General features: G+C 41.0%; 1 protein-coding gene and 1 long non-coding RNA gene across 2 annotated transcripts in view; one reads left to right on the forward strand and one right to left on the reverse strand.

Moving 5' to 3' along the window:
• Positions 1-1,587: 1,587 nt before the first annotated feature.
• Positions 1,588-8,734, forward strand: LOC133506194 (uncharacterized). The gene is made up of 3 exons (XR_009796423.1): positions 1,588-1,759; positions 3,357-3,449; positions 6,376-8,734. It is a non-coding gene; the product is annotated as an uncharacterized LOC133506194 (long non-coding RNA).
• An 8,028-nt stretch (positions 8,735-16,762) lies between these two features.
• Positions 16,763-21,788, reverse strand: part of LOC133506302 (neuromedin-K receptor-like) — a 53,666-nt gene continuing 48,640 nt past the window's right edge. The window contains exon 5 of the mRNA XM_061830312.1: positions 16,763-21,199. Within this exon, the coding sequence (XP_061686296.1) occupies positions 20,881-21,199 (319 nt within the window). The 3' untranslated portion in view covers positions 16,763-20,880. The remainder of the gene's footprint in view (positions 21,200-21,788) is intronic.

Raw genomic sequence — 21,788 nt, forward strand, 5'->3', positions numbered from 1 at the left:
TCAGACGCAAAATCAGATATATTAATTTTTGTTGTCTCTGTAGATTCTTTGATTTACATATCAATATTATTTATATATTATATAGCTGCACGGTGCATCAGCTGGTAAAGTGTTGGCTTCATAGTTCTGAGGTCCTGGACCCGCCTGTGTGGAGTTTGCACATTCTCCCCGTGCCTGCGTGGGTTTCCCCCGGGCACTCTGGTTTCCTCCCACATTCCAAAAACATGCAACGTTAATTGTACATTCTAAATTTCCCCTAGGGTGTGATTGTGAGTGCGGCTGTTTGTCTCAATGTGCCCTGCGATTGGCTGGAAACCACTTCAGGGTGTACCCCGTCTCCTGCCCGTTGACAGCTGGGATAGCCTCCAGCACTCCCCGCGACAATTGTGAGGATAAGCAGTGAAGAAAATGGATAAATGGATATATATTATATAATATATAAATCAAAGAATGTACAGAAACAACAAACATATCATATAGAAATCAAAGAATCTACAGAAACAACAAAAATGGATATATCTGCTTTTGTGTCTGAACTCATCAAATGTCATCATGAAAAATACTTCACCCATTTCGTATGAAAGTGGTCAGTTTTTCTCCTTTTACTTAGTCAAGCGCCCCCACTCTTTTATACCCTTTACTAACTTTAAGAGAAAACACAGAGGGATAAAAATTGGAGGTAACTCACTGACCAGCTTGTTAGTTCTGAGATACCATTATTTGCGTATGTGCGTGACGTAAATATCAGAAAAATTCTGATGCCATTGATTATGGACTACAGTATATGTATATTCAGATTTTTGATCGAATACAATACGAAAACGGATGCTGCGGCAATTCTAACCTATTTTGGATTGCTACATTGCAATGGGTAAAATTATGCATCTTCATTAAACGTTGTCCGAACCATGTAACTCCAGGGCTGAAAATGAGTCTCACTCTGGCCCTGACATGATTTGGGCAGTTAGTGTACATAGCAATCAAAAAAATGTTTATTGGTCTTTTCTTAATACCTTCAGCTCTATCTTGAATGACTGTCACTCGAATGAACTCATTCACTTGTGTCCATGACAACAGACCCATGCCTTGATTGAATATGCTCTAGTATGAAAAGAAATGGAAAAAAACACTCTCTCACAGACACACACACACACCACACACACACACACACACACACACACACACACACACACACACACACACACACACACACAAAACAATGTCTGAGTGGGAAAAAAGCTTCAAAATCACTTTGTGCTGATTTACTGTAATCTTGTCAAGATGAAGGATGTTGAAATGATGGTTCAAATTTCCATCCATCCAATCTCTCCCCCTGACTATGGTTTCAGGCATGCTGGCATCTGTCTGAACTGACTTGGGACTGGTGAAAGGTGGGATAGACCCTGAATTGGCAGCCAATCTGAAGGCACATATAAACAAGCAAACCTTCTCCCACATTCATACCCAATGACAATTTAGAGGCCTCCGTCAACCTTCCATGCATTGGTTTTGGAATGTGGGAGGAAACCGAAGTAACCCAAGTAGGCACTGAATCTGCTACTGTGTCACACTGTAACAGAATATTCATGCCCGAGACTTGTTGTGCTGTTAGTTGTCACAAAAGACAAGACAGTTCTTCAAAGAAATTATTCAAGAGATTACCAGCTGAAAAGACCAGAAAAGATCTATGGATTTCAGCAATTAAACGTGATGGATGATGCGAAATGCACACGCCTGTGTAGCAATCACTTCATTTCAGGTAGGAATTATTCTTCTCAATCTCAAATAACCAAGAAGTATTCATGATGCCAAGTTGACTCAATTGAGAACAATGCATATAAAAAAACAAAACAAAACATTCACAGAGAGGTTTACGCAGCTGTGTCTGTGCGTGTGACCACAATACGCTTCCGTGTACGGAGGAGACGACTCCCTGTCCCAAAATTTTTTTCCCCAATCATAGTTAATGAATGCGAGTTTGTGTAAAACCAGGGGTCATTTATTTAAATATTGGTATTTGTATTGAAAAAATGAGAAGTGTATAGAGATCATGCACGTGATGGATGGTACCCAACAAAATACACACGCCTGTGTAGTGATCATTTCAGGTAGGAATTTTTCAATGTCAAATAATCAAGAAGTATTTATAATGCCAATTTGACTCATTTGAGAACAATGCTTATTTAAAAACAAACAAACAAACAAAAAAAAAAACATCTGTCTGTTGACAGAGATACACGTGTGGCAGCAATACACTTCCGTGTACGGAGGCCAATTTTTTTTTCACAGTCATAGTTAATGAATGCAAGTGTCATGGTCCTGCCGGTCCTTGTCCTGGCTGGGCCGGTCCCCGACACGGCACACACCAGCAGCAATCAGTGAGGCACACACCTGCGCCTCGTTCCCCGTAATTACGACTGATACAAATAGGACTCCTCGTACCGTCTGACATTTGCCAGATCATTGCCTCATGCCTCGTTCCCGCACTTTCTTGATTCCGTTTCTGATCTCCCGTTTACCGACCCCTGCCTGCCCACTGACCTGCCTCTCATGTCTGACGACCTTGTTACTGCTGCTTCCGTGGACTGTCTGCTTGATCCCCGACACTGGATTGAATAAAAACGTTTCCCGAAATGCCTCTACGTATCCTGAGTCATGCATTTGGGTCCAACCCCGTGTTTTGGTCATGATAGCTAGTTTGTGTAAAACCAGGGGTCATTTATTTAAATATTGGTATTTGTATTGAAAAGATCTGAGTGGGTACATCATGATGTGGGATTGATTGAGAACAGATCCAGGAACAGAGTATTTGTATGCATCCATACTTTTAAACACTTTCAAACTCTTCTGTGTAAATCTCAACAACTTACTTACCAAATACAAGCGGAAGCGAAATAGCAGTCCAATTTCTTATTGACGAAAACATCGACTTCTGAATTAAATATAGGTCTTCTATGCCAAGTGTCTCTAATTTTTCCAAGTACCTTTGTTTATTATCATCTTCTAAATGTTTAACGGTATGGGACAAAACTCTAGGCGTCATGCTATAAGACATATTTTGGTTTCGTCTCAATGGCTTTAGCATTGAACAATGCATTGTTTGACCGGCAATATGGTCAGTGGTGGTGATGTCGGTGCACAAGGTCTATAGGACTCGCAAATAAGAATAATCCATCAATTCATCAATCAATCCATCCATTTTCTATGCAGCTCATCTTCATTAGGTTTGGGGTGAGCTGATGCCAATCACAACTGACTTTGTATTAGAATCGGCGTACTGTATTGAAGTAGTTGCTAAAGACATGACCATGTGATGTCTTTATAACCAGACAATCATGAAATGAATCTGTTCTAAGATCTCTCCTTCAGAAATGCTAACGGGCAACCTGCTGTGCTTTGACCTTGGTGGGAGCAGGTCATAACTGAGGTAAAGATCAGGTTGATGCAAGGTGAGTGCCATCTTTTTTCTCATATCTTTTTTTCAACCTCTCCTGTTCACTTGCTACATCATACAGAGTGGTGGATCTGTATGCCTTTTAATGCTGGAACAGTTTTTCTGTCCAGCAGGGAGTTTGAAATACTCCATCTGTAATAATTTATTTGTTTTATGGTATGCACTGAAAATGCCATCTTTTTTTAGACGGAAGTGTAGACTGTTGGAAGATACATTGCCGCTTACACTGAATTTAAACAGGAATATTTATTAGGTACGTTTGAAATGGAGATGGGCAATGTGTCCTGCAATCCACATTCGTTCTCGCAGCTAGCTGGCAGCATTCTTCATCAAAGCATGAGCCACTAATCCACTTTGCTTGTCATGCCAACCGGCGGTGTATGCTCAAAGCAGGGCCGTACAGATCTCACTAGTCATTTGGAGACCTGCAACAAACAAAGTGACGTCCTCCAACCCCAACCCCCCAGATGTAAATTTGACCTCTTTGACTTGCTTTTGAAATATCTTGCAATTATCTGATGACAATAGTTGGCCAACAAATATTTACCATAAAAAATTTCGAGTATCAATAATAATATTCAAATAAAATGTCTGAATTTGAAAAAATATTGATAAAGTCCTTAAGATCTTTATTGATGATTATCAAATGAGTAAATCATTTCAACTTTTATTTTAATTAATGATAATATTTACTATCCATCCATCCATTTTCTGAGCCGCTTATCGTCACGAGGATCGCGGGAATCCTGGAGCCAATCCCTGCTGTCATCAGGCAGGAAGCGGGGTACCACTCTGAACTGGTTGCCAGCCTATCAAAGGGCACATGGAGACAGACAACAGTCGCACTCACAATCACACCAAGGGCCATTTCAAAGTTTCCAATTAATGCACGTTTTTGTGATGTGGGAAGAAACTGGAGTGCCCGGAGAAAAGCCACACAGGCACAGGGAGAACATGCAAACTCCACGCAAGCAGGGCCTAGATTTGAACCCTTTTCCTCAGAACTGTGAGGCCAACGCTATAGCAGCTGAGTCACCGTGCCACCCCATGAGGTAAATTAAGTCATTTAATTCTATTATCCATGTTTTCTCATAGGAATTGCAACAGAGTAAACATGTAATCACAACAGATTTTTTTTAAAATTAAAAACGCAATTTTTTAGAGCGTTTTGCCTCTTCCATGAATCATTTCCAACACTAATGTCATGGACTGCTCCACAGTACCATTATTGACCCTGGGTGGCATCCGTCCATCCATCTATCCATCATCTATCCAATCATCCATCCATCCATCCATCCATTTGCTTAGGTGCTTATCCTCACAATGGTCGCAGTAGTACTATAGCCTATCTCAGCTGTCAACGAGCAGGAAAGGCTAATACTTCAAAACTCATGAATAGTTCACATGAAATATTATACACATCAAACAGTTAAACATTTCATTGCAATGCTTCAGGATAGACAGTATTTCTTTGTGGTCTTATTCTCTGCCAGTATCCACAAATCTTTAGATCTGCCAACCTTTGAACGGCCAACATAAAACTTACTATGAGAAAAACATGCATTGCAAAACAAACTGAATTGGAAACTGAAGCATTCTGAATTGAACTGTTACATTGAAATAAAATGGGATTCGGGGTTGCTATGCTGTCTCACCTTCAGAAGGACCTGTGGTTATATCTTCAAGGACGTTAAGCAACATATTTGAAGCTCAAAGTTGTTTCTCCATTTTCAAAGAACCCTTTAAATCAAAAACATTTTCTTGAACATTTTTGCAGGTTCTGGCAGAATTTTGCTCATTTTGCACATTTTTTACGTTTTTCAGTACGCCTCCACTTATAGTACATAATTAGTTTGGTATTTAAAGCAGCCGTTGAAACCTTGGTGTCGTGAGCCATTTTCTTCAATGGCTTATTGAAGACATCCAATCTCCAATCGCATTATAAAAACTATACAAAAATGATACAACTCGAACTATTTAGATAAATAAATTAAAAAAAAGAACAACTTGACTACATAGCGAACAATTTGACATGGTGAAAATAATACAGAACACAAAACAAAAAAATACCTCATTGGCTACTGCTGCAAAAGAGGGAATTGAAGGCTTTTCGAGCTGTGAGGTGATCCCTAATGTCTTTTCGGCTTGTTTCTTGTGTAATAATCAACATATAAGGCCTGGGATGACCGTGAATTCAAGAGAGTCGTGTTTTGTCTTTCCACTTTCCCCATCTTGGAAAGAACAACACTAAAGTCCCAATGGGAAATGTAAGCAAGGCTGCGTCTTCTATTCAAGGCGAGCCCATGTATCCAAGAACAAAAACAACTCCAGTCATGTGTTACTCAATAGACTGTGATGAAAAACAATCAATTCCTCAATTATTAAACATGTGAATCGTACTCGCATCCTTTCCATGTTTGGTTGTGAATGAATATCCACAAACTGTCTTTTTGGACACCTTACACGAAGATCTCAATGGAAGGCTATATAGCTTGTACAAAAACTGTGTGCATGAAGAGAAAATAGTATCAAACATAAAAACAGGTTAAAAATTGTGAAATTTTTTTTATGTAAATACAACAATGCAGCAGTACAGCTCTTGTCAATGAAGTAAATATTATTATTATTATTATCAGTTGTAGTTGTATGAGTTCAAAAATTCTGATTCGACGATTGACATTCCACACCCACTTAATCCCAATACCAGCCAGCACAGATTCATGACCATCGCTAGAATCCGGGTAAAGTTTGGGTTTTGATGACTTTTTTTTTTAACCTGACTGACACATCCTTCCATCCATCCATTTTCTTAGACGCTTATCCTCACCAGGGTCGCAGGGCACATCAAGACAAACAGCAGCACTCACAATCACACAATTTATAGTGTTGAATTAATGTTGCCTGTTTTTGGGATGTGGGAGGAAACCAGAGTGCCCGGAGAAAACCCACGCAGGCACGGGGAGAATGTGCAAACTCCACACAGGCGAGTCCGGGATTGAGCCTGGGACCTCAGAACTGTGTGGCCAACGCTTTCCAGCTGAGCCCACCTTGCTGCTCCTGACTGAACCAACACCTGATAATAAAGTTGCTGATAATCAACTTTTTGTAGTGTTTGTCAATGTTCCCTCAAATTTTGTATATCTGAGTAGTCCCTTTAACCACTGTGAGCAACATCAGATGTGTGCACTGTGGTCAGGGCAGTGTCATCCATTGAAGTTGCATGTCTTATTAAAAGAATGAAATTACAGCATTTACATTGCCATCAATTCGGAACAATTACATAAAAAAATACATTGCTGACCAAACCAAGCCAGCTCTAAACTAGGAAATATAAATGTCCAAATTTGTTCCTAGTTTATTTCATTTATTTATTATTTACAATGATATCCCCGTGGGTTTTTTTTTTGTGTCAAACTGAATTATTGCTTGCATAATATATTTTGCAGTCCATGCTGACAGCTGAATGATGCTCCAAAACACTTATATGGTGAACATTATTTTGCTCCCTGAATTTAAGATACAGAACAAGCGTTTTGTGGAGTGCATTGTCTGTGCTTTCATCCTTGATGAATGTGTGCTGAGATGGATTTTTAACATTACACACAGTCTTATCATGCACAATTTGATTGATTGAATTAAAAAAAATCAAATCCTTAACTTTTGATTGTGACTTCAGCTTTCTGGCATACTCACATACTTTTCCATGTGATAGTGAATTTGTTGAACTGAAAGCAGTGTTGTATTTCTGTTGATGGCTAGGAGAATTTTGAAAATGAGAATTTGAACATGCTCTCGGTTCGATTCGTTTCCCAGTGCGAGCTTCTTCCTTTTCTCTGTCTTTTACGCTTTCTCGCAAAAAAGTACCGATCCTGACTCCCATCCAATTCCCAGTCCACATCAGAACTGTGAGGCAGATGCTCTAACCAGTCGTTCTACCCCACCACCTCCATTCTAAATCAATACAGTATTCTTTAATATCTTGTTGTTCTACCCTTTTCACCTGTAACAGCTTCAACTCTTCTGGAAAGTCTTTCAACAAGGTTTAGCAGTGAATTTACGGGGATTGTTTTGTGATTCTTCCGGGAGCACATTTGTGTGCAGACTGATGTTCAGTGAGTAGGTCAGGCTCCTGTCCAATGAAAATCAATCCAAAGGTGTTCGCTTGGGTAGAGGACAGATTCTGCGAAGACATCCATACCAAATTCTTTCATTCATGTCTTGAAAATGACATAAATTACTGATCTTTCTTAGATATGAACCTAAACACAACATTTGTTAGACCTGGCTAATCACTGCCACTTAAAAAGAGCTACAGCTGACTTAATGGAAGCTGCTAAATATCGTACGCTGGCAGTAAAATTCCAGCTGCCTTAAACCAATTTCGTTTGATGGTCAGTTCGCCCTGGCTTGATGAACTTCCTCATTTGAGTTGCTCATGTTTATATTGCATTCGTTTGAGTGCACTGTGTTGATACATTTGGTAAGATAAAACAAGGGGAATGCTTTAATCTACCGTACTTCAAAGAGGTGCCCAAGTCATTGGCAAAGGCAAAGGTGCATTTAAGCAAAGCAAAGCAAATTAATTTGTATTGCACATTCATATACAAGGTAACTTTACATGATTAAAGGCATTCAAATACATAAATAAAAACTTGAAAAAGTACAATTAAAACAACTTTTAGTGCAAGAAATAGCACTGAAAAGTGGACGTACTTTAAAAAGCTTGAGAAGAAAGTTTTTGATGTGGATTTGAAAATACTCAAACTTGGGGATGACGCTACCTCTATTGGAAATTTACTGCATTTTCTTTTTTTTTTTGCTGCATAATAGCTAAATGCTGCTTCACCATATTTGCTTTGGACTCTGCACTTAATTCGGCATAAAAAAAAAAAGCTTGTGGTCATGATTTTTAGACTGACCCTCAAAATTCCCGCCAACACTAACATTTTTATGCCACGTAATAAATCTGTCAGTGGCTTGATTTTCCATGATCCCGTGCGGAGTGTAGCTAGCTGTGAATCCGGGTTGCACTCTGATGTTGTTTATTTTATTTACTGTAAGCCTTGTTTTTCATGCCACTTGGTGCCGGATCGTTGTGTGTGTATATGCATGTGTGTTCATGAGCGTCAGCTAGCGTTACTGCCCTGTCCCAAGTCAGAGTGTGACTGAGCCGTATTATGTCAAGTTACGTTATCATGCTTTGCCATGTCCAATTTTTGACATTGTTTCATGTTTTTTGGACCAAGCTTTTTGCCTTGTGATTTTTGTACCATCGTCCTGTTGGACTTCCTTCCTGTGTACGACCTCTGTCTGGCAATAAACCTTCCTAAAATCCACACTCCTACCCTCTGCCTCATTTGTGACAAAATCAAGTTTATTTATCACCTCTGCTAGTATACACAATCATATGGAGGAAAGAAAAAAAAGAAACTTTTTCTTCAAAGGTCCCATGATCAGTGTAAATCACAAAATTTCAGATTTGAACTGTGAAATTGTATAAAATGGACTTTTAAAAATGTCATCACAGAAGTTTTTCAGCATTTGATTTGTATTCAACATTAAAGAATTCATACCTATCCTAAATGTATGAAATGTAAGAAATCGAAATCACAACAATCATTTTTTTAGGCCTTATTAGACCTGAGTCAGTCAATCTCAGAGCCCTAATAGGTTTGTATCCCATTAGCATTTCTTTCATGTATTCATTACCTAAACCATTTACACATACTTCGCTTAACCGCTTGTTTAATTAACAGAGTCTCGAGAAACGTTCATCTGCAAATCTTAAAAGTTGCCGATGTCCACTTGTAAAAACTTCAGCTTCCAAACATTGTACTTTTGTTAGGAGATCAATGAAATCTCACTTCAGTACCTATGAGTGCTGCTTGACAACATTCAAGCCCTCTGTGTGTATAATGACAGATTTTACACTTGGGTGCTGATTGGTGAGCTCAAGCATTTTTTGAGGGATACCAGACACCGTGTCTTTGGTAAAGCACAGTACTTTGGTGTTTTTCTCACTTCAAAAATGTTTCACATTCTTGACAGCTGCATCACCAACTATTATCGTTTGAGGTCCCAATTTTTTCTTGTATTATTCAATTTCAGAAGTTTCAGTGATGGTGGGGGATGAACATTCTTAGCCTGGGTCTTGTAAAAGTGGTTCAAATATATTTGTAAGTCTAATGTCAATGTTGTGCCGTCCATGGCCGTTCACTCTGGGTTGAGGTGGCCCAAGCCTCTGGTGAGCAGTAATCCGCTGCTGTTGTGACCTCCCTTTTAGATGTTCCATATCTTTGGGCTTTGCTACCAATGAATTCCAAGGAGGATTGTTGGATAATCCGTTATTGATTCTACTGTCTACATCTCTCCTTGTTGTTGAGCTAAGTGGCTCTTTGTTAGCACAATTCTACTCCCCATTTTGAGACATCGGTGGAGTGGTTACATTTGTAGACTGTGCACTTGGCATAGCATACTGCACGACGTGGATGTATGCCGTACCTACTCGTACATTGTGAAAAAAGATATTTATACAGAAAGACTGTAAATATTTACATACAGGTACCTTGTTTCCAAACAGGGACTGTAACATGGCTGTTAAACGTCTCAAACATAACCGAAAAGTCATTGCTTTCATTCCCCCTCCTGTTCCTTCAACCCACTAAAATTGTCAACTTCAGTATTGAAATTGAAGAGCCTCATAAAGTCTCCGTCACACATCATTTCAGTTTCTCAGTCACTCTAAATGTTATTTTCATCTCAAGTTAAATTAATTACATTTAAAATATATATTTGGCGTTTGTGCTTGTCATGCTGTGTTTTGCTATGCGCTATTTCTTCTATGCACAAATGAGCTAAATTCTTCTACGTGCGTTTGAGGTAAATTCTTCTTCTACTACCCGCTCTTGAGAGAGATTCTTCCTCTTCCACGCAGGCTAAAGGTGAAATTTTCTTCATGTCCTTCACATTGGAGGCATCCGCACATGCCCGAACCTGAGTGCATTTTAGGGAACAGCCATGTTTCAACCATTACGGTGAAAAAGGTTATGCAGTACATTTAAACTGATAGCTGCCAGGGAAAAAAAATAAAATAAAAAATAGTATTTCAGCCCCATTGTTAAATATGCCACAGGGTTCACATCTCCTAAAAAAAGTATCTTGTTGTCCAGAAAAAAAAGTAGGTTTATGGTTGCGAAATCAGAATGTAATTTAGGAAGGGGTATGTAACAAACAAACTTGGAGAAATGATCTATTAAAGTACACAACAAGGCATTTAGTGCTTCGGTGAACTTCAGAGATGGTTCATTAACAAAATAAGGAAGCACCGAAATTATTTTATGAAAAAGAACTGAACGATTCAGTAAACAAATATTTTTAAAGGTCAAGTGTCATGCCTATAAACATTCTAACATATATATTGTAATGAAAAATACATATAACATTATTCACTTCAGTGTCTATACGAAAAAATAAATATGAGCGGGGAGCGCGTCATCGATACGCAAAGTTGCGGAAGTCTCATTCGACATTAAAGTGGTCGCCATATTGGCTGCATCTTGTCTGTGACGTCACACTGGGAAATTCGCCATTGAAAACACACTCCGCCACCTACTATAGGAGACGAACAACTGAGATATTCGGATTTTTCCAGTTTTCTGACACGGAAGCTCTTTCCGAAGAAGAGAACATCTCACAACCAAGTGAAGTGGCAATATTACCCTATCATTTGAGCCATATTTACATATACATATACATACATACAAATACAACATTACCTACGTAGAGTATACAATCACGTCAATCGTGGACTCAACCTTCAACTACTATAGTGAGGGCCATTGTGGTTTGAATCCCTTCCATCCACGTATCCTTTAAATCGCCATATCCTTTATATTTTTAACACAGGTAGTATGTGATTTGTATACCTTATATGCTGACTGTGTTTAATGTGATTGCTTTCATTTGACCTTAAATTTAACATAAATTAGGTCATATGTGAATTGTGTATCTCATGTGCTGACTTTGTTTATTTGATTGCTTCTTCTTTTTGATTATCTGCAGCCCGTTGGGCAGCACACTATTGTGCTACCAGTTGGCCGGTCTCAAGCCCGGATAAATGCAGAGGGTTGCGTCAGGAAGGGCATGCGGTGTGTCAAACTGTGTCAAACATATATGAACGTTCATCATACGAATTCCCTAATGGTTAGGTGGTGGCCCGGGCTTCCTACATCCACACCCGGAAATTCTAATCTGCAAGGCGTAGATAGAAATTCAGAGAATGTAGGTCAAAGGCAAAAAAGAGGAGGAAACCGGCTTAGGTGGCGGAAGAAGAGAAAGGCACACACAGATGGTAGTGGAGGGGCTTTGAATGTTGGGACGATGAGGGGGAGAGTTCAGAAGTTAGTTGACATGATGATAAGGAGAAAGTTTGATATATTCTGTATCCAAGTGAGCAAGTAGAAAGGGAGGGAGTAAGGCAGGGGTCACCAACGCAGTGCCCGCGGGCGTATGGTACCTCGCGAGGACAATTTAAGGCACCCGCGAGACATGTTCTAAAAATACCACAGCTTTAAATTTTGAATCTGACTTGCTTATGTTATTTATATTTTTAAAATACCTGTAAAGTCATATCATACAAAAAATTAAAACAAAACTATTTTATGTATGTATAATAAACTATGAAAGCATTGGCATCACAGCTCTGACGTCCTGGGTTATATCCGGGACCCGCCTGTGTGGAGTTTGCACGTTCTCCCCGTGCCCGCCTGGGTTTCCTCCGGGTACTCCGGTTTCCTCCTACATCCCAAAAACGTGCAACATTAATTGGACACTCAAAATTTCCCCTAGGTGTGATTGTGAGTGCAACTGTTGCCTGACTCTATGTGCCCTGTGATTGGCTGGCAACCACTTCAGGGTGTACCCCGCCTCCTGCCCGTTGACAGCTGGGATTAGCTCCAGCACTCCCCGCAACCCTCGTGGGGATAAGCTGTAAAGAGAATGGATGGATGGATGGATGGATAATGAACTATGACTGAAGTCTGCTGCAAACAAGTCATGTAGCCCTTCGTACAATCACTTCTCACGAAGTAGCCCTCAGCCTCAAAAAGGTTGATGACCCCTGCAGTAAGGCAAGAAGTTTAGGTGCAGGGTTCAAATTATTTTATCATGGAGTAGATGGGAAGAGAAATGGAGTAAGGGTTATTTTAAAGGAAGAGCTGGCACGAATGTCCTGGAGGTGAAAAGAGCATCAGATCGAGTGATGATGATGAAACTTGAAATTGAGGGTATGTATAATGTGGTTAGCGGCTGTGCCCCGCAGGTAGGATGTGACTGTGAGTTGAAAGAGAAATTCTGGAAGGAACTAGACTAAGTAATCCTGAGCATCCCAGACAGAGAAAGAGTTGTGATTGGTGCAGATTGCAATGGATATGTTGGTGAAGGAAACAGGGGCGATGAAGAAGTGATGGGTAAGTACAGCATTTAGCAAAGGAACTTTGAGGGGCTGATGGTCGTGAACACTTATTTCCAGAAGAGACAGGAACATAGAGTGACCTACAATAACGGAGGTAGAGGCATGCAAGTGGATTATATTTTGTGGAGATGATGAAATCTGAAGGAGGTTACCGACTGTAAGTTGGTGGTGGGAGAAAGTGTGGCTCAACAGCATAGGATGGTTGTGTGTAGGATGACTCTGGGAGCAGGTAGAAAGATTAAGAAGACAAAGGTAGTGCAGAGAATCAGGTGGTGGAAGTTAGAAAGGAAGAATGTTGTGTGGCCTTTCAAAAAGAAGTGAGACAGGCTCTAGATGCTCAGGAAGAGCTCCCAGAAGACTGGAATACTACTGCCAAGGTATTCAGAGAGACAGACAGGAGAGTACTTGGTGTGTCTTCTGGTAGGAAAGGGGAGAAGGAGACTTGGTGGTGGAACCCCAAAATTCAGGAAGTCATCCACGGAAAGTGATTAGTGAAGAAGAAGTGGGACACGGAGAGGACTCGGGAAAGGCGTACGGGATACATTGAGATGCTTTATAGGACAAAGGTAGAAGTGGAGAAGGCTAAACAATAGGCATATGATGACATGTACTCCAGGTTGGATACAAAAGAAGGAGAAAAGGAGCTTTACAGGTTGGCCAGACAGAGGGATAGAGATGGGAAAGATGTGCAGCAAGTAAAGGTGATTCAGGATAGCGATGGAAATATGTTGACTGGTGCCAGTAGTGTGCGAAGTAAATAGAAAGAGTTCTTTGAGAAGGTCATGAATGAAGAAAATGGGAGAGAAGGTAGAGTAGAAGAGGCAAGGGTGAATGACCGTAAGTAAGGGGGAAGTTAAAAAGGCACTGAACAGAATAAAAAATGGAAAGACAGTTGGACCCGATGACATACCTGTTGAGGTATGTAAACAATTTGGTGAGGTGGCTGTGGAGTTTTTGACCAACTTATTCAATAGAATACTTGCGGGAGAGAAGATTCCAGAAGAATGGAGGAAAAGTGTGCTAGTCCCCATTTTTAATAATTATTTTTCAAGGATTAGAAATGAACTCATAAGAGGGACAGCCAAAGTTGAATGTTTTGGAGACAAGGTTAGAGAGAGCAGATTTCGATGGTCTGGACATGGTGGATGGATGTTGTGAGGGACGACATGAGGACAGTGGGTGTTAGAGAGGAGGATGCACGAGATAGGTTTAGATGGAAAACTATGACACGCTGTGGCGACCCCTAACGGGACAGGCCAAAAGAAAAAGAAGATGTTTCGAGGCATATTTAGATAATATGCGGATCATGGCCAAACCGCATGCAACCCCCACCCGTCCGACTTCCATGGGGGTGATAAACAATGCTGCCCGTGAGCGACGACAATGCCACGGCCAAACCACCTTCCCGTCCGATCCATCTCCGTGGTGGGATGAGCCAAAAAAAAAAAAAAAAAATCCCAACCCCGCCTGTGTGGAATTTGCATGTTCTCCCCGTGCCTGTGTGGGTTTTCTCCGGCTACTCTGTTTCCCTACCACATTCAAAAACATACATTTATTAAGCACTCTTAATTGCCCCTAGATGTGAGTGTGACTGTTGTTTGTCTCTTTGTGCCTTGTGATAGGCTGACAACCAGTTCAGAGTGTACCCTGCTTCCTGCTCGAAGATAGCTGGGATAGGCTTCAGCACTCCCGCATCCCTTGTGAGGATAGGTGGCTCAGCAAAGGGGTGGAAGGATAAAAATTGGCTGCAGCAACTGAAATCTCCAGTGAAGGGTTTCGGAGGGTGGAAATTGCAGTTCCTTGTAAGTGTTTCACAGAGGATATGAGGGTTGGTTGAAAGCACGTGGATACTCATTGGGAATTAATGATGCGGGGTTGCCGGAGGGCATCTGAGCAGAAATGAGAGATATTCGCTGTGTGAGGGTGCTAATAGTGTTCATGATTTGCTGAGGTATGTTATCCTGTCGGCCGATGTGGGCGACTTGGTGGATGAGCGCTTCTCTCAATGCTTAGAGTTGCTGGGTCCATAGAGCCCAGAGTATTGTGTCACGGTTTGTACCAAATTGTATTGGACTGGACGAAATACCACACTGATTCAGAGAAAGCAGTTGGAAGGGTTTTTACTCGGGTGAAGTGTGAGGTCAGAAATTCGAAGGCATTATTATGGTGGTCCACAGGAGCAGGGAGTGTGGGGGAAACTGAAGCATGAACAGAGGTGTGAACTTAGCAATGCAGGTGGAGCGAACATTGTGGTAGGAGACACAAGAGGGCACTGGAGGAGGAGGATCAACAAGGAGTTAGTTCAAGCATGGGTATCAGAGAATTTATTCAGTGATCAAGAGCAATGCATCAGCTGGTATACCGCATAGGAGAGGGAATACTCTGGTGCTGTAACATAGAGGAACATGCAGGCTGTAATGAGTTCTGATTGGAATACGATCCACGTCCGAGGAGGTGATTAGTGTTAGAGTGAGAGAGAGAGCGGTGGGGGTATGGTGTAAGAGGTGCTACTCATGCCCGTTTCTAATGTTGGGGCAAGTATGTGATATGATGATTATTAGGTATTCCCACATAAATTCAGGAGTTGACAAGGAATGTAACTGCATCACACTCTTGATAGTCCATATACAAACAGTGTAGCTCTCCTAAGGTAGCATATTTTATGACTATATGTTTGGATGAAAAAAAAAAAGTTGTAACCTCTCCTTGTCTTTCCATATTGGGTCGAATTAATAACAAATGCCATATTTAGTGTTTTTATAATCTTATATTTTACATTGTTTAAACTTTTACTATTGCATCATTCAGTTCTAAAATGCCAACTACTGATGTTGTGCTTTCCTAAAAAGAAAATACTTAAAAGATGTTGAGGTTTCATTTTAAATGCCATAAAATCTGTTCCCGTTTAACATATAGTTAAGCAGGTTGTTTTGCATTTTATTCCTTTACAGTATCCAAGGTGGATTGAACCCTGACGTGAAAACCAAGGAATGTATCAAGCTAGTATTTACTACAGGGATTATTATTATTTTATTATTATTATTACAACCAGGCCCATGGGAAACAATGACTAAATCATAACCCGTAATGAAATTTGAGTTGAGAGGTGGAAGTCATCCACAAGATATTGGCTTGGTGTGGTTTGAGCAGGTACAAGAAGTAGTAACTGCATTTCCCAATAGAAAACCGTAGAGCTACGAAAGCCTTGCTGTGGAAAAGGGGGCAGGCATATGCTTGCCTTATTAAATGACTAGTAATGTAGTTAGTGGTGAAAGTTTTGTATTTCAACATCTTAGCAGTTGATTGTTAAAATAACCCGAACCCCATTTTCAGCCTGCATTTTATACTTTATTGTTACTTTGTAAAAAAGCCCCAATAACATTGCATTTATATTACCTCGGAATGTTCCTCACGATGTTTCTTTGTAAAATGTACCCTTGGATGAGAAATGTGCACTCTTTCAGCTACTCAGCTTTGTAATATATTCCCAAAAAGGCTTTTGGTGTCTTACTCGTTCTTTATTTTTTTTCACAAGTGTGATAAAGAACGCGCAATGAAAAATATGTAAATGTTGAAAAGAGAAGTTTGAGTATAAAACGACATTTGAAGTCATAGCATTGTAAATATCATTTGTGGTGTATGTGATATAGATGGAAAGTACTGTTATGGTTTACATACAGTAAACCTGTAGTCACTTTATCTGAATTTACCATCAGCAAAAAAGTGACCACCAAGTGAGAAGGCAAACTAAAATGTGAAAATGCAATGATTTTTGAAATAATTTATTGAAATTCAGAAAACACATCACTCAAGATACCAAGATAGATAGAGTCACCACACAAAAGACACATAGTACTGTATATTTTAACATTGATACAAAACTACCAAATCTTTTTTTTTGGGGGGGGGGAGGAGTGTAACAAACACTTGATATAAATACATTAAACATTTAAAGTAACGTCAGATTTTTTGTGCCTGTACTTTCAAGAAGCCTCGAAACATTCAAAACTCATATTAAAGGACAATACAACAACTAAAAAAAAAGCATATTAAAGAGATTGACCAAAAGAAGAACACTAGCATTTTAAAACCTTGCATTATTGTTTTTTTTCTTTATTTTGATGTAAAATTTTCTCTAATTACAGCAGCTTTTGTTGCTTTTTGCAGGGACTGAGCAGAACACAACAAATTGCATGGCAGTTGTGTTCTGTTGCATGACTGACTTAAAGAGGATTCACAGGGTCCAACAGCACAGTGAAATAATAGCTGCGTGATGTTTAAATTGTACTTTTTTTAAGAAAAAAAAAAGACAGCAGTCCAAAAGCTCCACATATTCTTCATCTTATACAGTATTTCTTCTTCATTTACACATAAAGAGCTCTATTAAGTAGTTCAGCGGACAACAGAAGTGACTCAACATTCATTTGAGAGACACACAGTAGTTCCACACATCAAATAAAGTTCAGTTAGTGATGCTGCAAAATAAACTTTGACGTACTTACATATTCACAGTCATCAAAACATAGTCTGATTTACCCTGCTGACAGTATAAAGTTAGTCGTCAGTGGAAATTCAGCTAATGTGGGTCGAAGACAAAGAAGAGGAGGAAACCGGATCCATCGTCAGAAGAAAAAGAGGAATGCACAGAGCCTACAACTGAGTGTAGGGACTTTGAATGCTGGGACTATGACAGGAAAAGCTCAGGAGTTGGTTGACATGATGATTAGGAGAAAGATTGATATTCTGTGCATCCAAGAGAGCAGGTGGAAAGGTCGTAAGGCTAGAAGTTTAGGAGCGGGGTTTAAATTATTCTACCACGGAGTAGATGGAAAGAGAAATGGAGTAGGGGTTATTTTAAAGGAAGAGCTAGCTAAGAAGGTCTTGGAGGTGAAAAGAGTATCAGATTGAGTGATGAGACTAAAATTTGAAATTGAGGGTGTTATGTATAATGTGGTTAGCGGCTAAGCCCCACAGGTAGGACGTGACCTAGAGTTGAAAGAGAAATTAGTTCTGAGCATCCCAGACAGCAAGAGAGTTGTGATTGGTGCAGATTGTAATGGACATATTGGGAAAGGAAACATGGGCGATGAAGAAATGATGGGTAAGTATGGCATCCAGGAAAGGAACTTTGAGGGACAGATGGTGGTGGACTTTGCAAAAAGGATGGAGATGGCTGTAGTGAACACTTATTTCCAGAAGAGGGAGGAACATATAGTGACCTACAAGAGCGGAGGTAGAAGCACGCAGATGGATTATATTTTGTGCAGACGATGTAATCTGAAGGAGATTACTGACTGTAAAGTAGTGGTAGGGGACTGTGTAGCTCGACAGCATAGGATGGTGCTGTGTAGGATGACTCTGGTGATGGGTAGGAAGATTAAGAAGACAAAGGTAGAGCAGAGAACCATGTGGTGGAAGATGACAAAGGAAGAATGTTGGGAAAGAGATGAGACAGGCTCTCGATGGACAGCAGAAACTCCCGGAAGACTGGACTACGACAGCCAAGGTAATCAGAGAGACAGGCAGGAGAGTACTTCGTGTGTCTTTTGGTAGGAAAGGGGAGAAGGCAACTTGGTGGTGGAACCCCAAAATACAGGGAGTCATACAAGGAAAGAGATTAGCGAAGAAGAAGTGGGATACTGAGAGGACTGAGGAGAGGCGAAAGGAGTACATCGAGATGCGACGTAGGGCAAAGGTCGAGGTGGAAAAGGCTAAACAAGAGGCATATGAAGACATGTACACCAGGTTGGACACGAAAGAAGGAGAAAAGGATCTCTACAGGTTGGCCAGACAGAGGGATAGAGATGGGAAGGATGTGCAGCAGGTAAGGGTGATTAAGGATAGAGATGGAAATGTGTTGACTGGTGCCAGTAGTGTGCTAAATAGATGGAAAGAATACTTTGAGAAGTTGATGAATGAAGAAAATGAGAGAGAAGGAAGAGTTGAAGAGGTAAGTGTGAAGGACCAGGAAGTGGCAATGATTACTAAGGGGGAAGTCAGAAAGGCACTACAAAGGATGAAAACTGGAAAGGCAGTTGGTCCTGATGACATACCGGTAGAGGTATAGAAGCAATTTGGAGAAATGGCTGTGGAGTTTTTCACCAACTTATTCAACAAAATCCTAGCGGGGGAAAAGATGCCTGAAGAATGGAGGAAAAGTGCTCTCGTTCCCATTTTTAAGAACAAAGGGGATGTTCAGAGCTGTGGGAACTATAGAGGAATAAAGTTGATGAGCCACACAATGAAGTTATGGGAAACAGTAGTGGAGGCTAGACTCAGGACAGAAGTAAGTATCTGCGAGCAACAGTATGGTTTCAGGCCTAGAAAGAGTACCACAGATACATTATTTGCCATGAGGATCCTAGTGGAAAAGTACAGAGAAGGTCAGAAGGAGCTACATTGTGTCTTTGTGGATCTAGAGAAAGCCTATGACAGAGTACCAAGAGAGGAACTGTGGTACTGCCTGCGTAAGTCTGGTGTGGCAGAGAAGTATGTTAAAATAGTACAGGACATGTATGATAGCAGCAGAACAATGGTGAGGTGTGCCTTAGGTGTGACAGAAGAATTTAAGGTGGAGGTGGGACTGCATCAGGGATCAGCTCTGAGTCCCTTCCTGTTTGCAGTGGTAATGGATAGGCTGACAGATGAGGTTGGACTGGAGTCCCCTTGAACCATGATGTTCGCAGATGATTTGTGATATGCAGTGAGAGCAGGGAGCATGCAGAGGAACAATTGGGAAGATGGAGACATGCACTGGAAAGGAGAGGAATGAAGATTAGCCGAAGTAAAACAGAATATATGTGCGTGAATGAGAAAAGTGGAGGGGGAAGAGTGAGGTTACAGGGAGAAGAGATAGCGAGGGTGGACGACTTCAAATATTTAGGGTCAACAATCCAGAGCAATGGTGAGTGTGGTAAGGAAGTGAAGAAACGGGTCCAAGCAGGTTGAAACAGCTGGCGAAAGGTGTCTGGTGTGTTATGTGACAGAAGAGTCTCTGCTAGGATGAAGGGCAAAGTTTACAAAACAGTGGTGAGGCCGGCCATGATGTACGGATTAGAGATGGTGGCACTGAAGAAACAAGAGGAACCAGAACTTGAGGTAGGAGAAATGAAGATGTTGAGGTTCTCGCTCAGAGTGCGCAGGTTGGATAGGATTAGAAATAAGCTCATTAGAGGGACAGCCAAAGTTGGATGTTTTGGAGACAAGATTCGAGAGAGCAGACTTCGATGGTTTGGACATGTACAGAGGCGAGTGAGTATATTGGTGGAGGGGTGCTAAGGATGGAGATGCCAGGCAAAAGAGCGAGAGGAAGAGCAAAGAGAAGGTTTATGGATGTGGTGAGGGAAGACATGAGGGCAGTTGGGGTTAGAGAGGAAGATGCAGAAGATAGGCTAAGATGGCAAAAGATGACACGCTGTGGCGACCCCTAACGGGACAGGCCGAAAGGAAAAGAAGAAGAACCACGCAGTGTTTTAATAGTGTAAATCCAACCAGAACTAATAAATCATCATTTAAACAGCAATAACTGGAACCATGGGGCTGAAAATAATGGGACAATTTATAATTTCGATGTCAAGACGTGATTTGCTTTTTCTGACTAAGCAGGAATTCACTGTTGCAGGAGACAATCAATCTGGTTAGAGTAAAACTTTGTGACACGGTAATGTGCAGTTTCACATCAGCTAAGAATTATGAAGAGCCTTCAAATATGCAGCGGGGGCACCACTAGGTTTCACGGATCCAACTTCATTTTTCCATCCATCCAAACAGTGTACATGTATTATGCCTACTACATTAGGTCGATGGATGACCTTGGAAATTAATTTTAGGGGCACCCTAAAATTGGCCACTGACACAAACCCTTTGATTGTATCTATGCATCATGGAGGTGTGTCAAATTCTCATATGCCTGCTTCTTTATGTCATTGTTGATGCACAGTAGGAAAAATACCACTCAAGAGAATTGCTCAGCTTGAGGATTCGGTGTGCCGCCATTTTGGGTTTTTATGCTTCCAATGCTGCAAGAGGCAGGTGTGTGGCGAGACGTGATGTAGCTTCTCTTCCGAGAGGACAGGGACCACTTCCGTCCGCTGCTGCCATCCCCTTCAGCGGGGTCGTAAACCACAACCATGGTAGTGTCCATTCTGGAGAGTGTGTACATGCTGCTCTGCCGGGTCGGGTGCTGCCGGCTTGAGCGAAGTTCCAACTCGTCGTAACTGGAGACCTTGATGAAAGGGCACCACCGAAAAGCTCGCTTGAAGCCAGCGCGGAACCTGATGTGGCGTCAGAGAGCAGACATAGAACCCAAGAGCTGTCACAAGGCAGGTAGAAGATAAATTGAACTTTATGCTGCTGTTATTTATGATAATGTATTCTGCGGTCAGTGGCTAAAGAGCTGGGATCATGGCCGGGGTAAGACTTCAACTGAAATGCATAAGCAAAGAGGTTAAGATTGTTTTCTTGTGTCCCATGAAAAGATTTGCAGTATTGTATTGATTTTTTGTTTACACGAAGCAAGCCAGATTCAGATAACAAGTTTAGTTTGCCTCTAGACTGTCCTCGAGTGATTTCCAACAAGTGTACAATGAGACATTATACAGCCCCATCAGAACCCGTGATGGACCCATATATTTGTCATGACCAGAACTCGAGTCTGAACCTAAGATTCACGACTCAGAAGACCAGGTACAGTTTGGTGAGCGTATTTATTCAATCCGAGGTGGATACACAGGCAGGGAGTCCAAACAGGCAACAGTGTCAGAATCACAAGGCGAAGAGGCAAGGTTGTCAATGAGGCAGGGTTCGGTATACAAAGGATTAAAGACATGAACACAGAACTGCGGGAACCTGACATCAAGGAAC

The sequence above is a fragment of the Syngnathoides biaculeatus genome, chromosome 9, assembly GCF_019802595.1.
Source record: "Syngnathoides biaculeatus isolate LvHL_M chromosome 9, ASM1980259v1, whole genome shotgun sequence".
In the NCBI taxonomy this organism is placed as follows: domain Eukaryota; kingdom Metazoa; phylum Chordata; class Actinopteri; order Syngnathiformes; family Syngnathidae; genus Syngnathoides; species Syngnathoides biaculeatus.